The sequence below is a fragment of the Camelus ferus genome, chromosome 31, assembly GCF_009834535.1.
Source record: "Camelus ferus isolate YT-003-E chromosome 31, BCGSAC_Cfer_1.0, whole genome shotgun sequence".
NCBI classification, from domain to species: domain Eukaryota; kingdom Metazoa; phylum Chordata; class Mammalia; order Artiodactyla; family Camelidae; genus Camelus; species Camelus ferus.
Genome location: NC_045726.1, coordinates 12,626,470 through 12,636,484, shown reverse-complemented (window position 1 = coordinate 12,636,484; position 10,015 = coordinate 12,626,470). Strand labels below are relative to the sequence as shown.

General features: G+C 38.6%; 1 protein-coding gene across 1 annotated transcript in view; it reads left to right on the top strand.

The window, feature by feature from the left end:
* The first annotated feature begins 594 nt into the window (after positions 1 to 594).
* Positions 595 to 10,015, top strand: part of ADAM28 (ADAM metallopeptidase domain 28) — a 49,371-nt gene continuing 39,950 nt past the window's right edge. The window contains exon 1 of the mRNA XM_032470840.1: positions 595 to 726. Within this exon, the coding sequence (XP_032326731.1) occupies positions 595 to 726 (132 nt within the window). The remainder of the gene's footprint in view (positions 727 to 10,015) is intronic.

Genomic DNA, 10,015 nt, shown 5'->3' with positions numbered 1-10,015 from the left:
CAATGAATTCAATCAAATGATTAAAAATGGATCATTTTGTTTGAATCCTTTTAGGCGACATTTAACTAAGAGAAGTTTGTGTAGAATAGAGATCACAACAACCATTTTGCAATTGCTTATCAAAATATACAGTATCATCTGATCTTCATAAACTCCAGTGAAGCAGGCCAGGAGTTGTTGGTCATATGTCTATCTCTGGAACTTAACCTTGTCCATTGTCAAGGTTTAAGAGAAAGTTATATTCCCTGTGCAGTAGGCAGGTGGCCGAGCACGAACTTGCACCTGTATTTTCTGTGCTCCTTCTCAGGATAGCACAACATCTGCTACTGCTCTTGTCGGATTTTTCTGTGAGGAGTGAAGATCACGTATTTAAAGTGTTAAGTCAGGTTTCTGGCACTTAGTAAGAGTTCAGAGAATTAGCCATCTCCACTATTACTGTTGTTGTTACTAGTATTATTAAAGGAGAGGTTTCTTCTTAGTCTGGATTTATATTCCGATAATACCTTGCAGTGTGAATTTGGAAAACCTAATTGTTCTTCTGAACAATACTACCTTATCATGCTATTAGAAAAACGTTATTTCTGTGGATTGACAATGAGGAGCCGTTGGCAGATGACTGCATCCTCAATCCAGAGAACTGTTATAAATTCACGTGAGCTGAGCAAGAACAGCAAACAGACGCTGTCTGTCCGGGGCGTGGGGATAACGCTGTATGTTCTTGGCTCTGTAGGAGCAGGTGATCACTTTGCAAAATCACATGCTGTGTGATATCCGTGGTCCCTGGAATAGTTGTAATGAAATAACTTTTCATAAAAATAGATTAATAAAGATCCTTTAAGCTTTGGGATACAAGGGTTTGTGGGGGGAATCATGCAATGACTATGTTGGCCCCAGGGATTTTGAAATCTAATTGAGGAAAATTTTTATGAATAAATAATAATACAAGATAGCACATAAGCTTATTCATCCAGAGAATCTGATTCAAGAGTGTGCTCTGCCAGGCAATTCTGGAGAACCTATAAAGTAGCTGTTAATAGGCATGTCCCTTGCCCCATGCTGCTTGGGTCTAAATCTTGCTTCTTTTGCAGAATCAGGGCAGGATTTTACTTAACCTCTCTCTATCTCGGTGTATCCTTCTTCCTTAAAATGATAATGAAACTACTACCTAGTCCATAGGAATGTTGTGAGGATAAAAGGTGCTAATTCACATGGAAAGCTCAATGCAGGCAATCTGTTACTTTTTGAAATAGATCTCAAGTCTGAGTTCCAGATCCACGTTTCTAAATAATGGCCGGATGTCCTGCCTCTATGTAACACTTCCCAAACCAAGCTAATACTTTCCTTCTGAGCTGCTCTACTGGTGAATCTACTCTCTCTGGGAGCAATAAAATTGGTTTCCTATGAAAAGATCAGGTGAGTTAATATCATTCCCTACTTCCTAAATATGTCCTTCACCTGAGTTCTGACCTCCATCTTTACTGCCACCATAATGGCCTATTATTTCTTTGATAACATGACTTAGTAGCTTCCTAATTATTTCTTTTTCCATTTTCTGATCTCTTTCTGACTATATTACTCTCTTTATTGTGTGAATAATCTTTTAGGAAGGTGACACAACTTATCTTAAGTTCCACCAAGAATTTCTCATTGCACTTCAAATAAGATTCTTCGAAGCCCAGTTATTTGATCCTTTGCCCACATCCCCAGTTTCCTCTCTTCTTCTTCAGTTCCTCCAGCCACACCAGCTTGCTTTTAGTTCTTGGATACGTCAGCTGTGCTTCAGCCATAATCCTTTCGCATTGTCTATTCCCTCTGCCGCAGTACTCTTCCCTCACATTTTCCCATGCCTGCATTCTCGTCATTTAGAGCCTAGCATAGTGTTACCTCCTGAGAAAAGCAGAAATAGCCCCAGGTCTGCTGTCTCTTTGTTCCTTTATGCTGGGCTTTAGAATAGATCAACTAAAAACATTCCCCACCAGATTTCTGAGCCGTCTGAGAAACAAGACAAAGTTAAAGCAGACGCTGTATAAGTAGCCTCTTTGTAATCGATGAAGGTGAATACAGGAAAATGTGACTTAACTGTGGGCAACCGTGTTTGCAAACACTCATCCTTAGAATTCAGAGGGCTCTCCTACCTGTGCCAGGAATACCACAGGGCGAACGTGCTCAGTCCCATGTGAGGACTGGTCTCCACAGCCCCCTGGACACGGGCATGGAGAACAGATATGTGCTGTCTCCCTGTCAACATCTGGCTCCCAAGAGAAGGTGAAGGGGAAGGGGCCAGGCAGATAAGTCATTCCACTTCCCTAGTAGACGAAGAGAAGGGGCAGAAAGGGGCCGGGGTGTATGCAGCCGAGTCCCCTCCACATGGAAGGAACTTTAGGAAAGACAAATAGACTCCCTTCCGGACATCCCACCCTTTCTTCATAGCATTTTGTTATCCACCCTGCCCTTTCCAACTGGACTCTAAGCTCCATGCATCTGTGAACTGTCTGTTTTCAAAGTTTAATCACCAAAGCCTTGTGCAGTAACTGGCACATAGTAGACAATAAAACAATGAATAAACAAAGCTTTTTAATTTCAGCACCCTCAGTAACTAAGTCTTATTAATAACTAAATCTTACCAATTCTGCTTCATAAACCTTCTCAAATCTGTGCCCTTATTTCTATGCCTATTGCTTCTGCTGAATCTTTTATTCTCTTCTAACTGGTTCCTTTGCTCTGCTCTAATCTGGCTTCAGCCATTCTCTATTATGGTGTCAAACTAATTGTTCTAAAATTCAAATCCAGTATTACACTAGTCCACACTTCCCTTTGCAGCTCTGATACCTTATTATACTATTACATCCTATAGTAGATAATATCCTAAGTATGTGTGTGTATATATATAATATAGTACATATAGCACATATATGTATGTATGTGTACATATATAATATACACATAAACACACCTATGTGTATACGTATATATTTATGCTTAAATAACATAAGTAAACAGTATATATAAACCCACATGTATGTAACAGACATATGTATGTGTGTGTATAAAACGTCATTGATAAATATACTTTAATCACTGTCTCTAAGTGCTAGCTTATGTTTTTTCACATTTTATTGCAGTATTTTGAATTTACTATATTATGAAATACAGCTCATGTAGCTCTTTTTTGTTCCATTTATTTTCTGTTTCTGCGAAGAATTTGACAAATAATGATGATTAAAAAAAGAAAATGATAAATCTGCATCTATCACAAAGAAACAAAGGGGGAAATTAAGCTGGATGTCAAAATTCAACTTTTATGTTTGCTTGGTTAATTTTCAAGTAGATAACCAGGGAAGCAGAGAATGAATTTATTTAGAGATCAGTATACATTATTTGACATTCGAGGGGATTATAAATATAACCCCAGGCTCTGTAGATCTGCCAAAACTTGTGAGAACGGTAGCATGAAGAAAAAGCAGTCAAAGGCATATCAAGACTGCAGGAGATTTGAAGAGAACTGAAAAACAATTTCTAGTGTAAAAATGCCACATGCATCGCCATGCAAACTGCAGCCATTCCTCACTTCCGGTGTGCTGCCCACCTCAGCACGCCAGTGTACAAGGTGCTGAACCGACTAGAACCTACCAGTGGTGCCCATTCCCTCTGGGGACAAAGCCAAACATGAACTTTATATTTTGTAGGCTCTCTTTCCATTCCCCCAGAAACTCTTTGCACCAACAATATCAAAATATTGCCAGCCATCAGCTAATGTGTTGTGGTAGATCCTCCTCACTTCGTCTCATGGCTAATTCCTCATTGACCTCATTGTTTCTGCCTCCAGGAAGCCTTCCTTGCCCTGCTACAATTTAGGCACAGAGGTTGCCTCTGACCTCTGTGCCTAGATCTACCACAGCACTAACCACAGTGCATTATGACACCTAGGTGGTATGTACTTTGCACAACCTCGTGGTAGCTGTTCTTGCCTCTTTCCCTCACCAGACTGAGAGCATCTCAAAGGAAACGACTGTATTTTAAATTGTGACCTCAGGGTCTTACATATAATAGGTATTAATAAATGTATATAGAATCAATGGAGAAAAACCATGCAATAATTTAAAAGAGGATGTATTCCTTCTATTCCTTGAAAAACACAGAGAAGTAGGAATTAGATTGAAGAGACAAGAAGTCGGTGAGATTCCTAATCCTGATGGCTGAAATACTTCGTAGTTAGGTGAAAAAATCCCCTTATGGCTGTTAGCCAAGACTACACGGTCATTTAGAGATACCCCTTTCCACTGAAATCACTACTAAATGAATGTTTTTCCGAATCCATAAAATGGTGCATAATTTTAGTGGACCAGGAATGGGTTTTGCAATAATCCATCAGGATTTTTAATAGGAATTGTATATATATATATTTCTCAACGGAAACGTAACTGGGTGTATAAATCATCTGTGTAAGCAGGGAACATTAGGGTGTGTAAGAGCCCAGACAAAACCAGGTTCAGATTCCACTCCCACTAATAAATGACTTTGGGCAAGCTCTTTAAGCTTTTTAGTCTATAAAATGAGGAAAACTGAGTTTTAATCTTTTGAATTTTTTATCTTTTTAAACCCCAGTGTTTTTCATATACAAAATAGAGGTAAAGTGGTGTTTACCACACTGCAGTATCATAAGAATTAATATAATAATAAGTATAAAGGACTAGGAACTTAGCAAGCAGCTTGGTTAATACTCGCTATTGAAGTAGTTACGCAGTGTGATGTCTGGGCCTGCCGACCCAGCCTCATTATCACCTGTGACAGCTCCTGAAGTTTTCCTGGAAATTATACCCGGCCCCCACCCCCAAACTTCTTCTGGTGGTTGTTAATGATACAAATACCCTTGGGGATCTGAAAAACCCAGAGTTTGTATGTCATACATTCTTATTTCATGACAGCTCAAGCTCCCTGAGATGACCATCTTCTAAGATTGAGGCTAAGGAGACAAGATACTTGGAAAAGAGAATTTTACAGAATAATTGGATCAGATCAGAAATGGCTTCATTGAGCCACACATACATGTGCGAGAAGAATAACATTCTCAATAACTTTTTGCAAACATAGCAAATACATATATAAATACATATATTTTTATTATACATAATAAATACACACATATTTACTAAGATACATCAAAGCCATTCTCATCGTGGCTTATTATTGGAAATGTACTATTTTGTTTTTTTCATTTTTTTTGCATGTTATTAATTTATTTTGATTGACAATGTTGTATTAGTTTCTGGTGTATAGCACAGTGATTCAGTTATACATATACATATATATATATATATACATATATATATGTATATATATATATATACACATATACACACACACACACACATATATATACACACACATACATATTCTTTTTCATTACAGGTTGCTACAAGCCACTGAATGTAGTTCCCTGTTCTATACAGTAGGAAATGTACTACCTTTGAAGGGGGAAGATGGGAAAGGAAGAAAGAGAAACAACAGCTTAGGGTAAAGGAATGTTAGAGCCAGGCGGCAGCCAGAACTTACACCTGCTGTACCATTGTGGCAGGATCACAGCTTGGAGATTGTGCAACACCTCTGTTAAACACTTCCTGAAGCAGAGACAAGAATGAACCCTGGGTTTTCATCGTCTCACTTGAGAGGAGGCAGTGACCGACTACAGAGCAGTGCATGTCTGTTTGAGCAGGAAGGGCAGACATCACGCTCGTGAGATCACCCAACATGTTCCAGGGGCTTCTTCTGATGGCCACTTTCCTCCTTTCTCCCCTTTTGGGTAGGTGTTTAACTCCTTTTCAGATTCTGTAAATACCTCAGGGAACTACTTGCTTTTCATCTTCTCCCAGTTTTTTTTTTTAAACAAATTTTACTACCCCGTTGGGCTGGTTTAATTTCTTGTTTTGTGTGGCGAGAGGCTCTGACTGATGTAAACACTCAGTGTAAAGGAGGGGCAAGGAGCCTTCTTGAATCAATATTTCCATGTCTGATCTGAGAATATATAGAAATCAAAGGGGAGAATTCACTTAGCATCATTTAAATAGCGACTATGATCTTTGAGTCAAAGAATGGAATTCATCAAAACCAACCTGGTCATTTTTAGAGCAGTTAAGATGCCACAGGTTTGGCTGGTGATCGCTGTGCAGAAGCCTTCAGAAACTATCTGTTGCTACTATTGTGACCAGTTTGACTTGTCTGATCCTTTTGAGCACATTTTTCTATTTAGTCCTTTCATTATTGGTGATGACAAATATGACTAGTTGACCAATTTCATATTTATAAAGCACTGTGATATTACTAGATCAAAACAGTGTTGCTGCTAAGCTTAAGTTGATAATTTACTTCCATCTTACTGGTTACATCAAACATTCGTTGATGAAAAAAAAAAGCACAACGTGACAGTTGTGAGTCATTTTATTTGGGGCAAAATGAGGACTATGGGCCAGGAGACAGCCTCTCAGGTATCTCTGAGGAACTGCTCCCACCAATAGTTGTAAAGATTTAAGTTATTTGAATTTACTGTGGATCAGAAAACTAGATTACACTGGTCAGAATTTGTAAATTAGTTTATATCCCTTTTGAACAGATGACTTAGAATGACTTAGGATCCTTAAAGTAAAATTGCATTCTAATTAATTTATGTGGGAAAAGGTGAGGAAGTTGTCATTAATAGCTTTCAAAAGGTCATTTTTTTCAATCCTTCCGGCATTTTCTTTGAGCTGTTAGGTTTTGCTTTATTTGAAGCATGTTTAAATTATTCTAATGTGAGTTAGGAGTACGATGTGCAGATATTTCATTTTCATAAGGTTGTAGTAGATACTGCTTATACTACACATATTATATCTGTGTGGTATATATATTAAAAGAAAGCTTGTATGTATCTTTAAAAAAAAAAAGGTGGGGGTAGTGGAGGAGGTCAGTATATATGAGACTTTGTTGAAGGGGAAATGTCCAATCAAGCACACATTTTGGCAGGTCACTGCTAGTGTCAAGAAGGATGCTGCTGATCACGAGGAGCGGATGTCTCCATTAATCATTTCCCTGCTTTTCTAGAGCACTCATGCAACAAGAATAGACTCCGAAAATCTTCTCTTAAAAATATCTGACTCTCTGAAGGCCTGTTCTGTGGGTTTTTTCCCAGAGCACAGAGTGTCTCATTCCTGATCGCCCTGAACTCCTTTCAGGATGTGCACCGAAGGTCAGCGACTGCAGTAAGCAGTGACTTCATTCTTGTAGTATCAGATGGCGAGTGACAACTTCTAGTTGGCACATTTAAGAATTCAAAAGTAGAGCAATTCTACTTCCTAATAATAAATCATGTCTGACGTATCTCCCCAGTTCTGATAAAGCCTCCCATTAGATTTTGGTTAAAGTAGATTGGGTAACACATTTCCTTAGTTTATTTCTGCTTCTCGAGTTATTTAAGTCAGCACATTAACTTCTGTGCCTGGGACTCCCGCCCTGCTATACCTTTTCTTGGGTTTTAGAATGTTTGCTGGGATCTAGGTGTGGGAACAAATTATCAGTAAGAAGGGTGGAGTTAGGGAGGGAAAGATTCTATCACCCTTTGCTCCCACTCAGTACTTTGTCACTAAAAGTGATTTTCCTTTTACCCTGGTTTCTAATTTTTTTCCAGAATTGGGAACATTTTACTTAATATCTTTAAATAAGGAACTGTGCTAGGCATTTAAATTACTGACTTAAGAATTCCTACTTTTGGAGTCAAACTTAATAGGAATCTTCTTTCCCTACATTCTCCAAAAATACTATCACTAAAAACTCTCTGGGACCCTTCGCTTGGTTGGAACATAAGAATTGTTTGTGTCCTGGCCTTATCCAACAGCATAAAGACCAAGCTGGATCCATTAACAGAATAACGTAGCTAACACTGGGGTCTAGCCACATTACAGCCTTTTGGGTGACATTGGGCATACCAACTGATTCTGTTCCCCTGCCTTTGCATTCACAACATGGCCCCAAGAGATGCAACATTTTTAGAAGTCATGCCTAAAAGTGTGACATCTCTGAGTACTTGGTGGTAGAAGACAGAGGTTCTGAAGTGGCTTTTGTGAGAATGGGGGACAGACAGAAAGCTGCCCCCCTTATCTTCCATCTGGAACAGAAAGCTGCCCCTCTTTACCTTTCATCAGGCATTTTCAAGAGTGTCTCCTTTGTCAGTGAAATATCCCTGGTAGAATTTCCATGTTAATTTATTTCCCAGCCAGAATGTCAGTAAAGCAATTTCCATTTTCCCGTCTCCTCCTTTTTTGTTTCTCTGCCTGCATCATCCAGAGGATAAAGAGGTGCCCCTCCAACCATGACCTGTGCCCAGTTCTTATATACGTGAAATAAAAGAATGAAGTAAAATCAGGCCAACTGTTGGTAATGAGCTTCACAATCCCCTGAGAAAAATAACTTATGGGATTTCATTTGAAAGGAAAAAATTGAAAGAATGTGACAGGTGTTTGGGGGTGAAGAGATAAGTGCACAGACAAAGAAAAAAGTCTTTATTATATTCCAGTGGAATATCCAGGGTATGCACGACTTTTTAAAATTATTCTACTTCAAATTAGCAATTCTTCCTTGCCTTCATGTGGTGACCAGAAGACCCTTGAGAGTATATATAATTTAATCTTACTAGCCAGAATGATAGACTTAATTAGGATATGCTTTTTTCCTTAGTGCTTGTACTCACGCTACGTGAAGTTTAAAATCACTAGATAGTTCGAGGGGGTACAGACAATCCCAGAATTTAAGTCAATGTCATTGCATAGACCCTGATTCAGGGCTTAACGTCATGTGTTTAGTTTGGAAAGACATTGCTTTCAACAGTTTTGAAGAAAAATGAGAATATCAATATTATGTACAAAGGGGCTAAAATCTAAAATGGCTCCAAACATGTTAAAAAATAAAGTAGCCATCCAGACTAATGCCTGTTATATTAATCTTGTCAACACGCTTTAGTGTTTTAAAAACTAATAAACAGTAAAATAATTCTCTCACCCAAACCAAAATAACAGGTTTCTTTTTCTTGATCAGGTTTTGCTTGTCAAATCTAATCCAGCATGTGAGTTCTGTGGGAGAGAGAAAGTAAGTCTTAAAATGAATTAGTAGAAACATTGTGTTACAGCTCGGACTTGTATAACTCCTGGATGGCAGTTAGTTGTGTTTGCTCCACGGGCTTCAGAATAATTAGCCTGATGTTATTCAGCTGGGAGGACACCGCACCGTCTCCATCAAACTTAACAATAAATGAGCCAAACAATACTTTGGTCTGCTGCATCTCTTTAACTGCTGTGTCATTTGCTTTATCTCAAATCTCATTCTTTCAGGAGCCTTCTTGGTTTCAGAAAAGTAAGGGCCACTAAGGGAAATGCTGTCTGTTTTCTTTAGAGAATGCACTGTGTTGTAAGAATGTGAAGAGGTGAAATCTGTTCCCTTCAAACTGAAGAAAGTCAGAGGTTGTTGGAGGCTTCTTAAAAAATATTCTGGTTCATTGTATTGATTGATTGTTTTGGTTGCCATTTGGAAGTGCTTGGCCGTCACACAAAGAGTTAGAAATAAATTTCTCCACTAATTTACATGCTTAGACTCCATATTTAAGAGTCAGTTGGTAATTTCTGATTTCATAAAATGTTAGGATTTAGATACTGTCTAAAGGCTTGGAGATTGATGTGTATAACGAGACGAATCTTGTGTTGGTTGGACTGGCCTGTTGCCTTCTCAGCACTTAGGATGGGGAGTGTGTAAGTGTTACCACCTTCTGCTTTTGTAAAAAAGAGTTAGTTGGGTAGTTATTATTTTATGACCTGAGGGCAGCTTGGACTAATATTTCCTGTCAGAATAATGTGTATAATGGATGAAAACCATTTTTCATTCAGCGTTTTTAGAAGAGTACTCTGGTTGTCACATTGGTAGCTTCCTGAACTCCATACTAATGAGACTAATTGCATTGATTGAACACAATCCACCAGGCAGCATGCGGGTGCCTTAT